The sequence below is a fragment of the Taudactylus pleione genome, unplaced genomic scaffold (genome assembly GCF_031769625.1).
Source record: "Taudactylus pleione unplaced genomic scaffold, aTauple2 ptg000016l, whole genome shotgun sequence".
Taxonomy (NCBI): domain Eukaryota; kingdom Metazoa; phylum Chordata; class Amphibia; order Anura; family Myobatrachidae; genus Taudactylus; species Taudactylus pleione.
In genome coordinates this window covers 43,317,358-43,341,025 of record NW_028284418.1, presented here as the reverse complement: position 1 = coordinate 43,341,025, position 23,668 = coordinate 43,317,358, and the positions used below count along the sequence as shown (strand labels likewise).

At 45.2% G+C, this 23,668-nt stretch overlaps 1 protein-coding gene across 1 annotated transcript in view; it reads left to right on the top strand.

The window, feature by feature from the left end:
* The window catches only part of LOC148541981 (beta-microseminoprotein-like), a 181,333-nt gene that overhangs the window by 131,298 nt on the left and 26,367 nt on the right, over window positions 1–23,668 (top strand). Inside the window, exon 2 of the mRNA XM_088475748.1 lies at window positions 14,844–14,955. Within this exon, the coding sequence (XP_088331874.1) occupies window positions 14,844–14,955 (112 nt within the window). The remainder of the gene's footprint in view (window positions 1–14,843; window positions 14,956–23,668) is intronic.

Sequence of the window (23,668 nt, the reverse complement as noted above, 5' to 3'; positions counted from 1 at the left end):
GATTCAGAGCTGTACACTCTGACCAGAGCGCTCGCTCTGAATCAGGGCCCTCCTCCCTGAAAATGGAGCGGCCTCCTGGCCGCTCGCATAGCTGTGGGTGACCACCCACAGCATATGCGAGCGTCCATGATGATGGTCACGATCTTCAAGACCATCGTGACCATCGGGCTTGCGACGGAGACCCTGCGGTAGAGTCTCGCTGCCGCAAGCCCTGGAGTGATTTTGGCTCTATCAGAGCCAAAATCACTCCCGCTGACATCACTAGTGATGTCAGTGGGGCCGGCTTCAGACGGTAGGCGTTCCCATGGGAACGCCTCCGTCTGGCAGGCATGCCCCCGGCACGCCCACCAAAGGGGGCGTGCTGTCAATCAACATCGACCGCACGCCGCCTTTGGTGCGAGACCCGGAACGATGGAGAGCCCGTCGCTCGCCGGGTCTCACGCATGCGCACGACGGAGCTCCCTCCGTCGTGCGCATGCGCAGTGGGGGAACATCGACCTGCTTGCGAGCGTCCTGCCGCTCACGAGCGGGTCTGAATGACCCCCTAGGTTTTAATCCACTATCTTTATATCTTTATACAACTATACTTTCTGTTTTTATTTTGCTAATTTTCTCAAATGTGGCATATTACAAATAATGTAGGAGTATAAGAAATATTGAATTTTACTGGCATGACTGAAATAGTGAAACCTTTGATTTTTGATGCTACAATTTACACAAACTTTGTCTAAGGCACAAATTATTAAAAATTATTTATAAAATTACCTTCAGGCTGTGTGTATAATGTGTATATGAAACATAAGTGAATTTAATTTCTGTCAGAAAGCTGCTTTAGATACCTTGGGCCCTGGTCATGTAGGGCTTTAAAGGTAAGGCTCCATCTTACAGGCAGCCAGTAAAGGGAGTAGAGCATGGGCCAGAACAGGGCTGGTTGGTTAATAGCCTGGCAGCTGCATTTTGTGTCAGCTGCATGAGAGAGACCCAGGTAGAGGCCATTAAGTACTTGATTGTGGCTATGTTCCTCAGATGAAAGAATGAAGATTTGGTTGTGGCTGATACCTGATGTTTGTGTGTCAAGTCACTATCCCGGACCACACCAAGATTCCACACATGTTCAGTGGTTTGCAGTTCTGAGCCCCCAAGTGTAAGTCCTGTTGGTTGGCTATGCTGCGGTCTTGTCCTCTGACCTATCATAAGGACCTCTGTTTTATCAGGATTCAGTCGCAGCCATCTGGCACTCATCCACTCCTGGAACTCAGCTAGGCAGCCATTTAGGGTTGTTATTGGGTTCTCAGTACTCAGAGAACCAGTATAGTTGTGTATAATCAGAAGTGACCTCTCTTTCTACCCAGTGCTTCCCACTTAATTTATGTAACTCAGTGACATGAGTTATCTAAATGAGATTCAGCTACTTTAACATGGATATACAATTGGGGCGAGGTTTAGCGATGTAAAAACTTTGTACCCAATTTTGGATTATGCGGGAATGCAAGTTCCCGATACCTGCAGAATCCTATATAAAAAAAGTGGTCACTGGGTTTTCAACTCTGAAAACCCTGTGCCGTGTAAAAACAAAATACACTTACCTGCCCAGAGGTCATAGGTGGTCTCCGCAGCTCCCGGTGGCCTCTCTATCTTGTCACTGGGGAGTGGGTTGCTGGGAGTCCTGGGGGCTGCTGAGAGGCTCCAGGGGCTGATGGGAGGAGCAAGGGGTGCTGGCAGATGTAGTTCTCCCACCACCAATTACAGGGAGGAGGGGAACACACACTGCGGGTCACACACACCAGTGGGGGTCACTAACACACAATCAGGGCCAGATTAAGATCTATGGGGGCCTGTGCAACAAACATGTCGGGGCACCTATTAAATGTGGACAAACTGGGGGTATGCACAATGTGGACCTTATGCAGAGCCCACAGTAGTGGTGCCCCTTATGCAGTGCCCCCAGAGGTGTCAGTACCCACAGTGGTAGTGCCCCATATGCAGAGCCCACAGTAGTGGTGCCTTTTATGCAGTGCACCCGATAGTAGTGCCCCCAGGAGTGGTGTCCCTTATGCAGCGCCCCCTCTGAAATACCCCCCTTAGTAGTGCCCCCTGTAGTCATGCCCCTGTAGTCGTCCCCTGTGGTAGTGCCCCCAATAGCAATGCCCCCTGTATAAATGCCCACAGTAGTAATGCCCCTGTAATAATGCCCCCAATAGTAATGCCCCAAGTAGTAGTTCCCCCCCAGTAGTACCCTCCAGTAGTAATGCCCCCTGTGGTAGTGTCCCCTGTGGTAGTGCCCCCAATAGTAATGCCCCAGTAGTATTGCCTTCTGTATAAATGCCCCCCGAGTAATGCCCCCAGTAGCAGTAATAAAGTCGCTTGCACACACAAAAAAAAAACCTAATGCTTACCTTAAGCCCCGCTCCCACGTCCAGTGCCATCCGGTCCGCTCGGCTGCTCCTCTGCACTATGGGAGAGATGTCATGACGTCTCTCCCATAGTCCACTGTTGGACCAGGAAGCCGGAGCTCACGAGTGAGCTCCTGCCTCCGGCTCCGGCTGCCACTGCAGGGAAGGAGCCGTGCACTCGCTGGTAACAAAATCTCATCGGGAGCCTGGTAAATGGATCCTCCCTGCGGCGCCAGCTGAGGTGGCCCGGAGGAGGCGGAACTGATTCCGTCTCCTCAGGCCCACTTTAATCCCGGTGGGTGTGGGGGCCCTTTAGGTGTGGGCCTAATCTGGCAAGGTGACGACCGCCCCATTGCCCCCCCATTAATTTGGCCCTGCACACACTCACTACACACTTACAAACACTTACACACAATGACCATACTCACCACTGCTGCAGGAGACGGGTCACGACGCTCGCGGAAGAAGACAGCTCTGCGGAAGGTGAGTAATTAAGGACTATCTAAGCTTCCAATTGCTTAATTAGTCCTCAAGGGGGGGGGGTGCGCCGGGGTCTTAGAGCAAGTCCCGTAGATTTTTCCTAAAATTAATGATTTTAGGAGAAATCAGACTTGTTCTGGAGGTGCCAGGAAAAAACCTCCCGGCGCTCAAAATCGAAAAAAACCCTGCACCTGATTGATTAGCAAAAATCCTGCACCTGCTGGAAAAACCCCGCAGGTGCAGGATTTTTGCTATTCTCATCCCCAATTGAATATGCCCCTATCATTTATTATTACATTTTAAAAGAGATACATACATCTGTCTCTCTATTATTATTCTGAACTGTAGAATATCCAAAATACAATCATTATTATTCAACAATTACAATTATGTTATGTGGATAATATTAGTATAAATACATTGGATTGTTATCAAACAAGGGATTTTTATAGTCTTCAGTGCATGAAACTGCCTCAACAGTTTACTTTATATTTTTGTGCATTTAAAGCAATCTTTGCTACACGTGTAACAAGTGCAGGATAGCCATATACAGAAGCCGATTGGATATTGTCATACAGTACTTTAAAGATCCAAAATTTTGTTCCTGATACTTCATATTTTCAGCCTTGCTATTTGCTAAGTGTAATATATGTGACAATATTTACTACTTATGCTAATTACTAATATCCCTACATTACATGTTACCATTGATATAGGGAATGCATCCTAATCCGATATATTAAATATCTCAAAAATAAACTATTATATGAAAAGAAGTGAATAAATTCATATCACTCCTTATGCGCTAGTAAACATAGTACATTTGGAGAGGAATGTGAGCCAGGCAGCAGCATTGAGGACAAATTGGAGTGGACAGAGGTGGGAGACAGGGAGGCGAGTTAACAGTAGGTTACAGTAGTACAGTCTAGAGATTACCAGTGAGCAGGGGCGGGCTGGGCTGAGGGGCCCATGAAGATACACAGTGGGTGGGGGTTGCTGAGACCATGGAGATACACATGGGGTGGGGGTTGCTGATACCCATGGAGATATACAGGGGGGATCTGAGAACATGGCTTTACACAGGGGGTTGAAACCATAGAAACACACTGTGGGGGAGCTGAGGCCATGGAAAGATACAGGGGAGTGGGGGGAGCTGAGGGATGACATGGAGAGACACAGGGTGGGAGCTGAGGCCATTGAAAGTAACAGGAGGGAGTTGGAGAGACAAGGTGGGATGAGACAGCTGGAGTAATGTGGGGGTGAAGGGCTGGAGATATTCCACAATTTTTAAGATTAGCAGCAAAAGGCTGGGGGACAATAATCTTCATTAACACACCAGTTCTATAAAAACCCATATTACCTCTGTTGTATGATAATGACATTGGTTATATTCCTACGCAAACAGCTGCCTCCAGGACCTTGTGAATACCAACGGATGTTCGGTCTGCCCAGGGAGGATCAATTTCTTCTGGGGTTCCCCGCTGCTGAGAAACCACGATGTGGTAAAAAAAAGTCTCAAGTTGACTGTTCTGTACCTAGGAGGGGGGGGGTGTGTGTGTGTACAAGGCTCTAAGATTTCTATTGCCATCTCCGCATAGATTCCACATTGATGGGGGCAGGGAGCTGCTTTGAGGTGGTAAAAAATATATGGAGGGGCCTATGCTCACTGGTTCGTGGATATAAGGGCTGCAAATGTGTACTCCTAGTGGGTTCACTTTCCTCTCCTATAATTGGAAAGTTTGTATAATATTGAGTACTCACTTTTGGGCGCTCAACCCGATAACCTATCTTCAATAGATATAACACATGAAAAAAACACAACCAAAGAAACATATACAGTAGTGTAGTATATCTGACAATATAAATTCAAAACACTCTTGTGCTGAAGAAAGGTGTTTCTTAGACCCCACAAACCATTCAAGACAGATAAGATGCAGGGGAGAAAGAATCCCTTCCCTATGGGTTTTCTCCTACTAAAGGTAATTGTATAGTATCTCGAGCAGTATCACAAGGTCTTTCAACATCAGATGGACCACTGGATAAAACATGGCATGTTCTTTTACTTTCCCCAAATCAATATGAGAACAAAACAAGAGAAAATAGCACAATATGTAATAACTACTTTTTTGTAAATTACATAATGCACTCACATAAAACAAAATTATAAAAGCATATCATGTAGGAATCACAGCAGGGTCATGCGGTTCAAGATGGTTCACCTACCTGCCAGATATAGATGTTTGAAAAACATTTTAGAATGGTAATGAGGTGCTCCGGAAGGATGTTCCCCAAAAGTCCTCCTGAACGTCCTGGCAGATGGTGAATAGGGCAATTACCAAGATTTTTTTATGGCAGCCCTGGTCACAGGGAGCAAGCTCCAGCAGACTGTTGGCCTTGTAGGTAAGTGCTGCCTGGGTGGGAGGGGGAAACACCAAATGTGGAATAGGGTTGGGGAGCACAGTGGGGGATGGGAGAGCTTAAGGTGGGATGGGGGATGGGAGAGCACAGTGAGGGATGGGAGAGCACAGTGTGGGATGAGGGATTGGAAAGCACAGTGGGGGATGGGAGAGCACAGGGTGGGATGGGGATGGCAGAGCACTGTGGGTATGAGAGAGCACAATGTGGGATGGGGATGGGAGAGCAGTGTGGGATGGGGATCGGAGAGCACAGTGCGGGATGGGGGAATGGGAGGACAAAATGGGGAATAGGAGATCACATTATGGGATAAGGTATGAGGGAGTATAGTGTTAGATGGAGGGAGCACAGTGGGATATGGAAGCACAGTGTGGGATGGGGAGCTTATGTGTGTGAGAAAAAAATACTATATATATATATATATATATATATCATATACTGTATATATATATATATATATATATATATATATATATATATAAAATAAAAATGATTTATATGCAAAGGAGAAAATTGCAGCCCCATGCTGCTTAGGTTAAGTCCGTTGAGAATCAAGTAGCCGGTGGAGTAAAGTCAGCCCTCAGAGGCAAGAGAGGATCCAGCGCATGGCGAGCTGAGGAGTGGCACTGACTCCTGTGGGGAAGGGCCGGCACAGAGTATAACCATCCAAGAAGTGGTACAAAGAAAAGGGAGTGTATACTAGAGGAATGGTCATAGCACTCTGAAATATGGACTTGTTATTAGAAATTCTACCCTACAGATCATTGATATCATTGATATATGTATTTTGTTGACTGCTTAGTATTGAGACTATACCCCAACTAGGGGAGCGCAGAAACCCATTATTATATATATACAGCAGTGGTTGATGTTTTCGACTTTGGGTAATAGCCCTTAAGAGTAATCACAGTTGGTGCAAAAAAGGTATATGTAGACCACTGCAAAGTAAAATTATGTCCTGAAAATTGGTCAGTTCATTTTAGTTGTTCCCAGTCTCTGCTAGTTGCAATTTGTTTGTTTTTTACTTTTTTCATGTTTAAACAGTTACTAGAAACACTAAGCTAAAAATTAACTATACCTGGCAAAACCCAAAGAACACAGTTGTTTTTATATAACTGAATGTTGTAACGAATGTTTGCATTGCAGCATTGAATAATTAATAGGAAACTGCAGTTTGTGCTTAATATAGCCTTGCATGCAAAATCATAAACCATAATATCAATATTCAAAAAATAAAAAAGACAAATAATAAAACCATGAAACACTTGGGGGTTTTACGAAGTCCCTTCTAGTCGTGTTTATGCCCGATATATAAAAGGGCAGAGCTTTTACAAGCAAGACACGGCTAGTAAAATCACTGCTATTTTAAATATCAAGCATAAACACTAACAGAAGTGTCAGGTTTTACAACCCGACACTTTGTAAATAAACTCCATGGAGCTGTCACCTATATACACTACAAAGATATTACAAAATTGATATACATCATTCCTTATAATAATAATTTATATAGAATGAAGGAAAATGAGCAGAGATTAGTGGCTCTTGGATTATTCACAGTTGGTGCAAAAAAGGAATATGTACAGTAGACCACTGCAAAGTAAACTTATGTCTTGAAAATTGGACGGTTCAACTCAGTGGTCCCCCGTCTCTGCTAGTTGTAATTTGTTTTTTATTTGATTAATGTTCAAACAGTTACTGGAAACACTAAGCTAAAAATTAACTTTAACTTGCATAACCCAAAGACCATAGTTTTTTTTTATTTGAGATAATTGAATGTTGTAACAAATGAAGAATCAATAGGAAACGGCTTAGTGTACTTAATATAATCACGCATGCAAGATCATAAAACCATAATATCAATAAGCAAAAAAGTAAAAAGACAATAAATAATAAAACCAGGAAATCTATGGAATGGTCACCTGTATTTACTGCAATGGGGTTGGGTATGGGATACCGACGTTCGAGATCCCGGCAGTCAAATTCCCGATTCTGGCATCCCAACGTGGTTAGGATACTGACACCTCTTGGTAGGTATCCTAACTCTTCTCCTACCCCTAATCCTAACCCTCCGACCCCGATGCCTATCCCTAACTTCCCGCCTAGTGCCTAAACCTGACCTCCCCCTCCCCGCACCCTAAACCTAACCCTTTCTCCCTAGTGTCTAACCCTAAACCCACCAATAGTGCCTATTATAGACAGGTCATCTACCAGCCACCTAGTCTCACACCTGAAACTGTTTCTAGGGCATACTTGTCTACCCTTCCGAAATGGCTGGGATGCTCCCGGCACTCCCAGCTACCTGGAAAAGACAGCAAGTCTCCAGCACCCCCTCTAGATGCCCACATCCCCTGCCAGCTGCTTACAACTCCCAGCAGCCGTGTACTTACAGAGCACAAGTGAGCGATCCGGGAGGGGGATGGGGACAGCGAAATTTGTGTTGAGACGCGATATTATAGCCGACTGACATGGAAATAAAGTAGCTGAATGAAAGCCTTGGTTTGTTTCTTTTATGCAGGGATATGTACATCCAGTGCATTTGGAACACATATTACTGTTTTTCTTTTGAATAGAAGAGATTGTTAATTGAGCATCAATCCAGATATGTATTATACTACATACTAAAAACAGCAAAAAATAATCAGTAATATTTCCTAATATACTTAGGCCCTGAATCAGGGCCGTCCTTCCTAATTTTAGAGTGGCCTCCTGGCCGCTCGTATAGCTGTGGGTGACCACCCACAGCTATAGCGAGCAGACAGGAAGATGGTCGCGATGGTCTAGACCATCGCAACCATCGGGCTTGCGACGAGACCCTTGTGGTAGGGTCTCATTGCCGCAAACCCTGGAGTGCTTTTGGGTCTATCAGAGCCAAAGTACTCCCACTGACATCACGTGTGATGTCAGTGAGGCCGGCCCCTGATGGTAGGTGTTCCGTCTGGCCAGCCACGCCCCGGCACGCCTACCAAAGGGGGCGTGCTGTCACTCACCATCGACAGCACGCCCCCTTTGTAGCGAGACCCATAGCGACGGCTTGCCGGATACGTAAGTACTATAAAAGTGGCCGGAGATTAGAAGATTTTAAGAATTGTATTCAAAGGTACAGTTTATGCAGATAAAATTACCAATAAAATAATACATTTGCCATCCTCTGATGGTGCAGGGTAGAACATATTTAGGGACCGGTGCAGAACTGTACATACAGTAAGATGGCTGTTATTGATGCCACATTGCATGCATAGAAATATATGCATATTTTCCCTATATGCAGAGTTGTACGCATGTTTGCAAGTGGACTGTCCCCAGTGGCGTCACAAGGAGGGTGCTGTCCATACCCAGGTGTCACCCGCTGAGAGGTAACACCAAGGTGCAGATGCCCCCTCAGTGACAGGAGCCGAGTGCTGCAATAGGTGCAGCACTTGGCTCCTGACACTGGGGGAACCGACTGGCACTCCACACGGGGACCTCCTGCCCCCCAAGTAATAGGTATGGGGGATCGGGCCGCGTGGTCAAGCCCCATTATCGGCGGCAAGCACAGTGTGACACCCCGCACCGGGGAGGGATGCCACTGACTATCCATATCAGTACATTTGGTTTAATACCCATCATCATCATCGATATGCACTTGCACTATGCCTATCCTTGGTGCAAAAGATACATCTGAAAACAGGCATATTTACCATTTCAGTCTGCAATGTTATCAGGAAGAAATATGTTCAGTGATATTACAAGACTCACAAATCAGGATTAGATATGTTAAGGCATATCAACAAAATTTTGTATTGCATACTTATATTTTATAATATTTTAAGTACTTTTAGGAGAGGTACCCAACTGAAGATTTAAGGCCATATTCAATTTGAGGTGAAAAGTCTGCTAGATGATGTCATTTTTCGCCGATGTAATTTTCGTCTATTTCAATTTTCCCCGTATTCAATTTCAAAGACATTTCTCCGGTGCGAAAAGTCTTTGTTAAAAAATGGGGATACCTTTTCTCCATGTAATGCATGGCGAAAAAAAGTGCAGAATTGGGGTTTAGGGGTGCAGGCTTAAATAAATAGGCTGCACCCCTGGAAATGTCCCCTAAAAGTAATGTGTGTCAAATAAAAAAAGAAAAAGAAACAGGACACCCCAAAAAATGAACTTTAATTTTGGGGCTGATTCCAGAAGGGTTCCCAAGTATGCGGCAGGTGTTTTCTTCATTGCGGGTGGTAGCGGCAGGTGCATTTTTGAAGAATATTGAAAAAAACATTTTAGGGACTTAATAATATGCTTGCACCCATTTTCATGTACCCCAAATTTGATGGGCATAGTTATTTTTCCCCCCAAAAATTGCTAAATGCTATTCTTCATCTGTTCTTCACACGCGCATTTATGCACCTGCCGTGGCTATTTAAAAACCCGACTTCCCTTCAGCAGGCCAAATCGAGGGGTACCCATAATGATCCCCCTTGTCAGGACATCTTTAGGGGGGTGCCAGGATGATTTCCCAAAAATTGACAGGACTTTTCGCCTGTTCCAGTTTTGCCGGGTGCCGTTTCCGTGTCTTTACAAATTGAATATGGGGATAAGCGGGGATGCGCACAATACTTTTCCACCTACAAAACACGCGAAGGAGGCGAAAAGTCCAGCAGGCAAAATAATCCTGACTTTTCGCCTCAAATTGAATACGGGCCTTAGATTAAAATTAAATATAATAATAGTCACCTGTAGTGTGGCAATGAGAAGCAGGGGCGTATCTATAATGGATGCAGGGTGTGCGGGGAACACGGGCCCCTGTGTCAAGTGGGCCCCGCACCGCACACCCTGCACCCATAATATTACTTACCTCTCCGGAGTCGCACATCGACGTGGGGGTCCGGCGCTGTAAAACAACGGGAAAATGGCCGCGGTGGCCATTTTCCCAGCTGTTGCACATGCGCAGTACAAGGAAAATGGCCACCGCGGTCATTTTCCCGGTGACCTGTGCATTCATTATAGACTCTGGGCACACTCTAGTGCCCAGAGTCTATAACTCCGGCTCTGGCCGCGCACAGCTCAGTGCGCTGCCGGCCGCCGGGCGGAGAGGAGGGGGCCTTTGTCAGAAACTGCACACGGGTCCCCTCCTCTCTAGAAATGCCCCTGACGAGAAGAATAACCCATGTCACTCTTACAGACAATGGGGATGTGCGTGCAGCAGTGGGACGTTGTGTGACACCAAACAGTGAGGAACTTTAGCCTGTTTTGAGCATTAGAGGGCCACCTTTCCTGTCTATTCCCATGCTGCCCACCCAGTAATGAGAGCCACTAAATGGTGAGAGCACTGCTATGCAGCGCTGCTCCCAGTAGTCCCAATCAAGTGCCTACTGTGATGTCAAATGGCACGGCCTCCATTGTCAGTGCACCTGCTCCTGATGCTTCTCCCATGCTGTGCTCTTATTTATTTACATCTTCCAACTTTACTCTCCTGCAGAGTTTACTTAGTTGCATACAATGGTAGTACTTGTACCTGGCATAAGGGTAGTGTCACGGCACTAGGGGTTTGTTGATTCAGGTCGGGGCCCATTGGACTAGCTGTATATGCTGAAGTGTGAATGAAGCTGGATGGTTAATTATGCTATTCCTCATGCAGGCCACTAGGGAGGATTAGTGCTGCAGAGTGATTAGCAGAACAGATATTGAGAACAGTTGCAGGCTAGCAGGATAGCCTGTGACTGTACCAGTAAGTAGGATATCTCGGAGCAGACTGCAATTATTTTGGAACTGCGTGCCAGGAGCACAACTGAAGCAGGCTGCAGGAAACACTGGAACTGAGTGCTGGAGCACTAATGGAGCAGGCTTCAGTGAAATGCAGCAAAGCAATACTGGAGCATGTTTGATGGATTATACTGGAAAGAAATGATAAGAAGCAATTACTGGAGCGGTGTGCTGGAACACACTGAGGCAGAATGCTTGTGGAGAAAATACTGGAGTAGGTTTGCTGGATAGCACTTGAACAAATAATTGCTTATTATGGCAGGGAGACCCCATGCTGTGTGTCTCCCTGATATAGTGTCAGCCCCCCCGGATGATTCAACCTGGTGCTGGTTACCCAATTCCATTAGAACTGTACATTTACCTCTTGGTCTTAATTTATTCAAGCAGCAATAACAAGAGATCGTACTCTGGGTCTCATTCAGACCCACTCGCGAGCGGAGGGAGCTCCGTCGTGCGCATGCACGAGACCCGGCGAGCGACGGGGATGCCGTCGCTCCAGGTCTCACACCAAAGGGGGCGTGCTGTCGCTGGTGAGTGACAGCAAGCCCCATTTGGTGGGCGTGCCGGGGGCGTGGCTGCCCAGATGGAGGCCAGATGGAGACGCCTACCGTCTGGGTCCGACCCCACTGACATCACTAGTGATGTCAGTGGGAGTGATTTTGGCTCTGATAGAGTCCCTGATGAGACCCTACCGCAAGGGTCTCGTCGCAAGCCCAATGGTCGCGATGGTCTTGACCATCACGACCATCTTTTTGACAGCTCGCATAAGCTGTGGGTGGTAACCCACAGCTATGCGAGCGTCCAAAAGGCCGCTACAAAGGGGGCGTGCTGTCGAAGGTGAGTGACAGCACGCCCCCTTTGGTGGGCGTGCCGGTGGCATGGCTGGCCAGACGGAGGCGTACCGTCTGGGGCCGGCCCCACTGACATCACAAGTGATGTCAGCGGGAGTAGTTCTAGCTCTGATAGACCCAAAAGCACCACAAGGGTCTCGTCGCAAGCCCGATGGTCGTGATGGTCAAGACCATCGCGACCATCTTTTTGGCCGCTCGAATAAGCTGTGGGTGGTAACCCACAGCTATGCGAGCGTCCAAAAGGCCGCTCCAATATTAGGTAGGAGGGCCTTGATTCAGAGCGAGTGCTCTGGTCAGAGCGTCCGGCTCTGAATCAGGCCCTCTGACCCAGGTGACAGTCAGGTGCACTTGACAAACACTCAGGTCCGAATTTAATTGATAGGAGAATCTTTTCTTGGAGCCCTGAGTCAATGCCTATCATAGCCTACGTGTCACAAGGGACATGACATTATCCCAGGGAGTGTTAACATTTTAACTGAACTACTGTATCTATTGTAATTTCAAAATTCATATACAGTAATTGAGGTCTTTCAGTCCTTTAATGCAGCAAAACAATATTTCAAGACTCATCGCAACAAACATGTAACTATGCATAAATAAGTAAATAGAATGTAAGTTCTCATGAGCAGGGACCTCTTCCCTCATGTGCTTCTCTTTACACTTTCTTCTACTCTTTACTCCCCATTAGGGCACCTAATACCCCTTTTACACCAGAGCAAAAACATGGGTTTTTGCTGGGTCTACCTGGGTCCCAGCTCAGTGTAAAAGGGTCCCTGAAAAATAACCCAGGTCAAGTGATCCAGCAATCCAACCCAGGTAGCTACCAGGGTTGGACCCAGGATGGACCTGGGTAATGGTGCAGTGTAAACGGTTCAACCCGGGTTATCTGACCTGGGTCATGCCTAAAATGAGCTGATTGGTGGTTGTGGACCATTCACCTCCCACTTTTTATGACCTCACAGGTTTAGCAGGCCAGACCTGAGTTCAGTGTGAACAGGGCTGACCTGGGAGTAACCCAGATCGAAGCTGCAGTGTAAATGCGTCTGACCAGGGTTGGAACCATGTCCAAAAACCCAGGTCGGACCTGGGTTTTTGGTGGAAAAGAGGTATTACATGGGACTGCCAACTCCAAGCAGCTTATTGTGAGTGCTTTAATCACTATTTCAGCAATGTATATAAGTCGTGTCCTTGTCCTGCACTGTAATGTACTGTAAGTTACTTGTTTCTTGTTCACCTATTAGTTCTATGTACTATGTAAGGCACTGCGGAACACTTGTGGCACCATATAAATAAAGGATAATAATAATGATAATAATAATAATAATAATAATAATAATAATAATAAATAAATATAAATGTAGTATAATTATGTCAAGTGGGATCACAGAATTAATTACAGTCACTGAATTGATATATAAGTCCATTATAAAAGTAATTCCTCTTAACATTTGTAACTCAAGCACCTTTTGGTTTTGTAGCTGTTTTAACATATTGATATAAAGATCAATCATTACAAAGTACATAACCAAATAAGTGAACAAGAATCCAGTGACAGTACAATACAGTGCAGGACAAATACATGGTTTATACATATTGCACATTCAAAATGACCAGCAGGAAGTCAGCAATCAAGTGTTAGGTTCCCTTGTGGAGAGAAAGGAGTGGATGAAAGTATAAGAGGAAGCACATGAGGGAAGATGGCCCTGCTTGTGTAAGCTTACATTATAAAGGGGAGGGGCAGACAAACAGGAGTGACACTGATGGGGTAGACAGGGAGAAAAGAGCATGTAGTGAGTTAAGATGAGAACTGAAAAGCCATGATGAAGTGGTGGGTCTTGAGAGCCGTTTGCAAATTTGTAGACAGGTGGAGAGTCTGATAGGGAAAGGGAAAGAGTTCCATAGGTAGGAAGCAGCAAGGGCAAAATCTTGGAGGAAGGAGGGTAGGAAATAATCAGTTGGCAGAAGAGACGGTACGCATTTGTTGAGCAAAGTGGAGGGGCGTGAGTTTGGAGGGAGATGAGGTCAGAAATGTAAATTGGAGAGAATAGGGTGAGGACATTGTAGGTGAGTATAAGAACTTTGAATTGGGTTCTGAAAGGGAAGGGGAGCCAGTGTCGGGCTTGAAGGAGAGGGGAGGAAGAGGTTTGGAGAGGAAGATGAGACAAGCAGCAGCATTGAGGACAGATTGAAGTGAAGAGAGGTGGGAGTCGGGGAGGTCAGATAGGAGGAGGTTACAGTAGTCCAATCTGGATAATTGGAGTAGTCCAATTAATGGGAATTTTCAGTATTACCCTCTCCTAACACTGTGTCAGCAACAAATGCTGGGTACGCACTGACAGATATATTGGCCGATCAATTGATCGGCCAATATATTGTGTGTGCTTCGGCCAATGTGTAAAAGTTATATGTCCATGAATTCAGTTGTTCACAGACATATCACTTTGGCTGTCCTGCACAGCCATTGGCAGATATTATTGCTCATCATGCGTGTATATACAGGAGGTTCAGCCACCCGCCCGTACACTCAGATTCCACGGGGAGGGGGCGTGACACAACCCCCGGACAGCGGTATCGGCAACCAGATGACAAATGATGGTTGTTCAGTGTGAATGAACAACCATCATCTGCAGATATATCTGTTAGGTGTGTTAGCCGGTCTGCAGATATATCTGTTAGGTGTGTTAGCCGATCTGCAGATATATCTGTTAGGTGTGTTAGCCGATCTGCAGATATATCTGTTAGGTGTGTACCCAGCTTAAGTGTAGATGAGGGAAGTAATGTACACTAACCGTGCTTTATATAGCAGCAAGAAAATAATTCATATGTAAAAACCCAACTTGTCACACATGGAGCAGAGGATGTTTAATTCTTGTTACAGTTATTATACATTAATTGCACAAAGATGATGTTCCAAAACTGTGGTCAGGTGCAGTCATTAAAATTATTATTGTTCTTAAATGAATTTCAGAAATATCTTGTGGCGTTTATGTTTGGGTCTATAACCCTTCTGGCTGTATGTAATGCATATTGCTTCCAAACGGAAACTAAAGAGGTGAAAATCGGTCAGGATCCTCCAAAGGGTAAGACAGAATTCATTAACAATTAACAAAATTTTGCTGAAAAGTGTGAACATTACGGGTCAAATGTAATCGGGTGAGAATTTACAATATGTGAGAGTTTAGCAGTAAGCTCTCACACTTTTTAAACTCAACCAATGTAATTGAGTCCGAGAACATGCAAACTCACATTTTTTTAGACTCAAATAACCCTCGCGATTTAAACTCTCATCCAGATGTTTTCCCATTTTGAAGACACAACTCGAGCAGTGTGAGAGTTTACTGCTAAACTCTCACGTTTTCTAAACTCTCACCCTATTGTCACGACCCTGTCTGGTTTTTACCTTTTGCCTGTTGACTTTCCACTGCCAGCTGGCTCCATGGATCTGTGTGTGATTGCCTGGAGGATCTGCTCTGGTCATGCTGGCTGCTACACTTCTCTGTGTGCATTCCATTCCACACTGATTGTCCACCTGAGCCTCCTCTGTCTGTGAGCATTGCTAGCCCTGATTGGAGTCAAAGGTGTGGTTCTGATTCTCAGTGCTGTAGAGATGAATACTCCCTCTGCATGTTGTGCCTTCCACCACTCAGATGCTACTGCCAGACCACCTGTCCGTATCCACCAATTGCTGCCAGACCCAGAGTATATATTTCCTCCCCTGATAGCATTCTGGGCCTGAACATCTTGTCTTCCCGTGGTGTCTGGTTCATGCTGTTTCTACGTACAAGTGTATCCCTGACTCCTGCTGACAGCAACTCCTGGTGCAATCCAGATAACCTGCTACAGCAACCCCTGGTGCAATCCAGAAAACCTGCTACAGCAACCACTGGTGCAATCCAGAAAACCTGCTAAAGCAATACCTGGCAATCCAGAAAACCTGCATCAGCTAATAGTGAGTTCGTGTGCTCCTGACCTTATTCCTGTGCTCTGCTAGCCCTACTCCTGGTTGGTCCCTGGCCCTGCAAACCTGCATCTTGCTTCCTGCTGTGGATCAACTCCTGCTCCTTTTACCTACCCACTCCCTCCCTGAACCTAAATCCCAAACCTACCCATTCCTTCCTGAAACCTGTTATTCCCAACTATCCAATCCAGCCTGCACCTGAGTTCCAACCTTGTCACAGCATTTCCAGATCACCCTGTTTAACCCTCGTCTCAGCATTATCTGATTTCCCTTCAGCCATTGTCACTTTATTCCAGTCCAGAGTCAAGTTCCTGTCATATCAGTTCTATCCACGTTGTTCCAGTCCAGAGTCAAGTTCCAAGCTCATTAGTTCAGTCCACGTTGTTCCAGTCCAGAGTCAAGTTCTAAGCTCATTAGTTCAGTCCACGTTGTTCTAGTCCAGAGTCAAGTTCCTAGTTCATCAGTTCAACTCAACAAGTCCTCCTGCCGGTCCCAGTCCGGTTCCTCCAAATTCCTGTTATTTATCATCAAAGGCAGTTTTCACTGCTAAACAAATCTTGCAAATAGAGCTATCCACCTCATCTGTAGTTCTAGTCATGCCGGTCTCCATTGAATCCTGCTCATCACCTGAGATAGGTAACTCACAGACACCATTCGTGACACCTATTACATTTGACCCTACATATCTAAATTTTAGTGATTTATAATATATAATGTTTATTAAATAACAAAGTAAAATTGCTTCCTGTTATAGCATAATATTAATTTTATTGCATGTTTCTGTGCTCATTTTGTCTTTGTCAATCCTGTCACAACTAGAGATGAGCGGGTTCGGATCTCTGAACCCACCCGAATTTAGCAGTTCCGAGTCGGATCCAAGCAGGCTTGGGGTTTCCTGCCTGACTCGTATCTCAAAACTGAGGCAAAACCATAGTCGGAAATGTCACTGTTTGTGAGCATATGTCTCTATGATCAATGTAGTATATAGGGACCACACGGCGGACGCCATTTCACTCTGGCTGTGGAGACTGAACAGGGAGGGTGGGTAGTGTAGGGCTGGGAGAGGTGCTCGTGCTCCTGTGCTGTGCTGTCTGCTGTGTCCTGGGCAGGTGCTGCTGATCCATTCTGGGCTGGTGCTGTGCTGTCTGCTGTGTCCATCTGGGCTGGTGCAGATACTTCTGGGCTGGTGCTGCGTCCATCTGGGCCCAAGTTCTGGACTCCAAAAAAAAAAAAATATATATATTGTCAAAAAAAAACAATAAAAGTGTATTTTTGTGTAATCTTTTTCTGTGTGTGTGCGTGTTAGGTTTAACCGCACAGGATCCAGCCAGCAACGCAAGTTGCAACCTAGTGCTGCCCGACTGCAGTCGTCATCAATCAGTGCTCTGGGCCCAAGTTCTGGAGCTGAAAAAAAATAAAAATAAATTGTCTTCTTTTGTGTCATCTTTTTCTGTGTGTGTGTGCGCGTGTTAGGCTTAACCGCACAAGATCCAGCCAGCAACGCAAGTTGCAACCTAGTTCTGCCCAACTCCAATCGGTGCTCTGGTCCCAAGTTCTGGAGCTGAAAAAAAATAAAAATAAATTGTGTATTTTTGTGTAATCTTTTTCTGTGTGTGTGTGTGTGCGGGTGAGGCTTAACTGCACAAGATACAGCCAGCAACGCAAGCTGCAACCTAGTGCTGCCTGACTCCAGTCATCATCAATCGGTACTCTGGGCCCAAGGTCTGGACCTGTAAAAAAAAAAAAATACTAAAAGTGTCTTTTTTTGTGTAATCTTTTTCTGTGTGTGTGTGCGTGTTACGCTTAACAGCACAAGATCCAGCCAGCAATGCTAGTTGCAACCTAGTGCTGCCCGACTCCAGTCATCATCAATCGGTGCTCTGGGCCCAAGTTCTGAAGCTGAAAAAAAATAAATATAAATTGTCTTTTTTTTTTATCTTTGTCTGTGTGTGCGTGTTAGGCTTAACCGCACAAGACCCAGCCAGCAACCCAAGTTGCAACCTAGTTTTGCCCGAATCCAGTCGTCATCAATCGGTGCTCTGGGCCCAAGGTCTGGACCTGTAAAAAGAAATACTAAAAGAGTGTTTTTTTGTGTAATCTTTTTCTGTGTGTGTGTGTGTGTTAAGCTTAACCGCACAAGATCCAGCCAGCAATGTAAGTTGCAACCTAGTGCTGTCCGACTCCAGTCATCATCAATCGGTGCTCTGGGCCCAAGGTCTGGACCTGTAAAAAAAAATACTAAAATTGTCTTTTTTTGTGTAATCTTTTTCTGTGTGTGTGTGCGTGTTAGGCTTAACCGTACAAGATCCAGCCAGCCACGCAAGTTGCAACCTAGTGCTTCCAGACTCCAGTCGTCATCAATCGGTGCTCTGGGCCCAAGTTCTGGAGCTGAAAAAAAATAAAAATAAATTGTCTTTTTTTAATCTTTGTCTGTGTGTGTGTGTGTTAGGCTTAACCGCACAAGATACAGCCAGCAACGCAAGTTGCAACCTAGTGCTGCCAGACTCCAGTCATCATCGATCGGAGCTCTGGGCCCAAGTTCTGGACCTGAAAAAAAAAAAAGAAAATTTTTTTTGTCTAATATATGTCTGTGCACTCACGACTGCACATGTGTGAATTTTGTAACCGCACCTTGGCTACAGTATTTATGCTTGTGATACTGCTTCAAGACCACAGAAAATATGGAGGGCTGTCACATGACAGGAGAGCCAGTTCAAGAACCACATGTTGTAGCTGTCGCCAGCAATGCAAGGCCGTCAACTTCCTCATCCTCTATGAAGGCCCATGCCCCAGGGCTTAAGTCACGCTAACGATATGATAAAGCAAGTTTTACTGAAGTTAATAAAAAAATATTGAAAGGAAATTTGCCTTTAGATAAACAAAAAATTGGCAATATGCCATTCACTACACAAAGTGGCAAGGAAAGGATAAGACCTTGGCCTTTCTTTATGAAGACTGCTGATTCAGATAGGTCTTCTGCTCGTAGTACTAGTGGTGGTGGTCCAATTAAAAATGTGAAAGTTGTTAAGACAGTGCAAGTGTGTCCACCATTGCCATGTGTGAGCCAGACCTAAATACTAGTTTACTGGAGGATCCTCCAAGTTCCAACATTTGTGTGCCCTCTGTAAATGTGGGGAAGGGCAGTCAACATCTTGCAGATGTAGTCATCGAGGATGCTCCTGTGGAATTTCACATGGAGGAGGGGGATATTTTGGAGCTGAAGGCGATAAAGGATGATGAGGATGTTGATGATGTAGATGTTGGTGATGAGGATGTTGATGCCGAGGATGTCCTTTGTATACGTAAGGCAACAGCTGTTGCCCATAGTTTGAAAAAGCCAAAGCCCATTGTTGTCATGCCGGAACAAAAGACAAAACAATCTACTTCTCACGTGTGGAATTATTTCCACCCCGATCCGGACAACAGTTGTCAAGGCATATGTGACCATTGCCAAGCAAGAGTGAGTAGAGGGAGGGACCTAAACCACCTAGGAACCTCCTCCTTGTTATGTCACTTGGAGCGCATTCATCAAATATCAAAGTGTATGTCGCCAAGTTCCAAAATTCAGAACGTAACAAGTCCAGTGTCACCTACCTGCTCCCTCTCTGTGAGAACCAAGCACCTTCAATCTCCAACACCAACACCTGCATCATCAACATCCTCATTCATCATCGGGAGTATTCCTGCTACCTCCAATGTTGGTATTTGAAGCATGATTGACTCCTCTCCTATCCGTGATTCCTTAGAAGGATGCTTGATGACTACGCCTGTTGCTGTTGCTGTGAGTGGATCTTTATCCTACAAGTGGACCAGGAGGAAGACTACTTGTAGCGTATCCTCCAAAAAACAATTAACTGTTAAACAATCGTTTGCAAGGGCAAACAAGTATGACAGCAATCACCCATTTGCACAGCAGATTACTGACGCCATAACAGCTATGCTGGTATTAGATGTGCGTCCAGTATCCGCTATTACTGCAGTGGGTTTTCAACAGTTAATTAAGGTCCTGTGTCCTCACTACCAGATCCCTTCTAGATTCCACTTAGCTAGAACAGCAATTCCAAGTCTGTAAAAGGACATTAAAAAAAACCTTATTGATTTCCACAGAAATGCCATTGTACCCACTGTCCACTTGACCACTGATATGTGGACAAGTGGGACAGGGCAAACTAAGGATTACATGACTGTGACAGTCTACTGGGAAGGTGTATTGCCTACAACAGCAACAGCAGCAGTAACATTTACCAAAAGACAGCTGATACAGGGGCAGGCTATTCTTTGTATAACTGGTTTTCACTAAGAGGCATACCGCTGAGAACCTTTTAGAAAAACTCAGGGAAATCATTGCTAAATGGCTTACCCCACTTGGACTCTCCTCGGGACAATTTATAATGTAAAGCCAGTTTGTGTATGGCTCATTTTCATTTCCATGTCCAATGCACATTGGCAGCTTGTTTTATGGGAGTCCAAACAAACCAATCATTTTAGCCACAATTGGCAGTCCTTGTCGCTAAAATGATTAGTTTGTTAGTCCTGTTTCGTATACAACATAAGGGTGAGTGGGAGGGCCCAAGGACTATTCCAACTTGCACCTTTTTCCTTTCCATTATGTGCTGGTTGGGGCATTGCTGTCTGACATTTTATGTTATGGTTGGTTTAGGAACCAATTAATTATTTTTAAATTAATTTATTATCAATTTTACAGCCAGGGGCTACAACAATTAATTTCTTTTCATTCTTTATTCAGCCAGGGGCTGCACCCAATGAATTGTTTTTTAAATTAATTTATTATCAATTTTACAGCCATGGGCTGCACCAATGAATTGTTTTTTAATTAATTATCAATTTTACAGCCAGGGGCTGCACCAACTATCAACTATGAATTCTTCAATCCTCAAGGGCATCCCAATCATCATCTTTGCACAGTCCTCAACTGTATTAATAATGATATCAATCAGTTTTGAGTCAGCAAGCTGGATGCAACCTTTTGGCCCTATAACTAGATGAAAAAAATCAATATTGTGAGCTGTGAGGTGGTCAAAATTGACTGGAAATTAGTGGAAATAAATGTTATTGAGGTTATTAATACTTTAGGAACAAAAAAGGCCCATTTTATGTGATTTTAGCTGTTTTTATTTTTTAAGAAAAAATCCAGATCCATAACCAAAACACGAAAACAAAACACGGAGGTGAGGTTTTGGCAAAACCAATCCAGATCCAAAACCAGGGGAGATCCAGATCCAAAACCAAAACCAAAACACGGGGATTGGCGCACATCTCTAGTCACAACATGTACATATTGTGACAGGATTGACTGTGCCGCTACCCTATCCTCACTGTTTACCATTGTTTACAATTCATCTCACTGATTTGTTTTGTGGAAACCTGCCCTTACTGACCAAATTTACCTTTGTTAATCAACCAGTGAATGCTTACTGACTGCAATTGCCAGGTATGCACCAGTTGTGGAAGAAGTCACTGCCACCACCAAGCTCCTCCAATGGCACCTGCAACCACTTACTTCTGTGTGTTTTGTATAGCTGCTGCAGTATCTATTGGCAGTTTTCTCCTGGTCACTTACTTAGGATTGGGACTGCTGGGTAGAGGCAGAGCAGTGGCTCACGGAATGGGAAAAGTCTTTATTGAGGGAATAGGAGGTGGTTATTAGACACGAGGTGACAGTTATGTCACACTTCTGGGATCTTGTTGACTCTGATCAGGAACCCTAGGGCTGGCTTCCTTGATTGGTGAGTGGATGAAGATGGTAGGCTTTAGGAGACTTCACCTCAAGCAGACTGATAACTAGAAGAATGGACAAGGATCAGAATGCAGAGCAGGAATGGGAGGCCTGGAAACACCGGAGGCTGATGACTAAGTTAGGTACATTTAGTGCTAGGGTCAGAGGTCTGGGTCAAGTACTGGGAACAGAGAGCCCTTAACGACTATCTATGGCGGACAGCCAGCAAAATATATGGGCTACAGCAGACAACTGGAGAAAGAGGACTTGTTTTTAGAAGCTATAGTGGACAGCTAGAGGCAGATGATGTCCTTACAAGCTGGAAGCAGATAACTTAGTCCAAACAGACTATGGCAGACAGCCGGGACAAATGCTGGAACAGTTGCTGAGGCAAAATGGAAGAAGCCAGGGTAAAATGTCTCTTTAGAGAAGTTTTTCTGGCACTGGTTGTAGTGCAGATCCAGGTTTAAACAAGTGAGCAGCACCAAGATGACGGCGCCCCTGCACCATAGTCATCGGAGCCGTGAGGAGAAAGACAATGACCCTGAGAACAGAACAAGGCATACAACCTCCTCATAGGCACCACTTAAATAGGATGGACTGGGACAGCACACAGGAAATACCGCCCCCAATGAGTGACAAGGTATATCTAAAAGGGCAAGATGATGAGTATTTTTAAATAATATTTGAGATGTATGGAGGGGTATTTGTATTCTAAATTACACAAGACAGCCAGAAAGCAGATTAGAGTGAAAGTGTTTATCTGTACATCGTAGAATTACAGCAGATATTAGGTGTCGTGCATTATCTTGTAGAAATCATGGTATTTATACTCATATATAGCCCATAAAAGGACTGTTACACATTACACATTACTGTATTGTCTCTAGTTTTCTAGTACACATGTGTATTTCAATCACACCAATATTATACAATAATGGGGTTGGTATAAGGGGGTAGCTCTAGCCACGGAGAATATTGTATTATCTAAGTTTGGTATTTAAACAGAATGTGTGGCAATTATTAACTTTTATTTAAAAAGCTCCACAAAGTGTAAGCTGACATTGAAAAGATAAGAGTTGAACTGAGATAGGACATAGTCATGTAAGGTCGATGGAGTGTAGAGGGTGGAGGAAAGGGTGGTAGACAGTGTGGAAGGCAGAAGATACATCAAGGTGGAGGAGAGAGAGATGTGACCCTTGGATTTGACCATAAGAAGGTTATTGGTGACCTTGGTGAGGACAGATTAAGTGGTGGGATGGTATGGAAGCCGGATTGAAGATGGTGGAGTGGTGAGTGGAAAGTTGTTGCCAGGACTCTGCGGGCAAAGAAGTAAAAAGGTGTGCAATAAATCTGTGCTTCCTATTTCCACATGTAAACCAATAACCAGATAAGTAAATCAATACACTAGGAGAGAACCAATAAAAAGTGAACAAACACCACAACAAATGATAAGTTCACATTACATATAGTCCAGTTAAGGACTCTGCAGGTGGGCAGTGCCAGCTCGTGGGCATTACCTGTTCAAGAGCTGGTGATGCGGTGATGTGGCGAACAGAGATCCAGTGTGAGTCTGTGGAGGATGGCGGGGGTCTCAGCTGTAGCGTCTGGGGGCTCAGACCAGAGGCTGAGGGTCTGGAGTTAGTTTGGCTGTGTCTCCATGTGGCCGGCATTCCTGCGTGTCTGTGGCTGTGGGCACCACCATGTTGGAGACCATCAGCTGACTGCCTGGGATCCAATGGGCAGCCAGAGGGAACTCTAGGACCAATCAGCATGCTGCTGCACCTATAAAGCAGGTTGGACCTAAGGAAGGGTGCCAGTGCAACAAGTCACTAATCCTAGTTAGCAGCTTGTTACTGTACTACTTAAAGTGGTCTCAGTGTGGTCCGTGTACTCTGAGTTTCTCCTAGCCTGGTGTGGTGTCCTGTCAATGCTCAGTTAGAGATTCCAGTTCTCTTTGGTCAGCACTGGGTTCTTGTGTCATTCCCTGCAGCCTTCAACCCAGCACACCCCATTGTCAGGGCTCAGCCGGGGACCGGTGCCCGCTTACCGCTCCGCCGGCTTCCCCTCTCATCCTGGGTGGTCGGTCGGCCTGCGC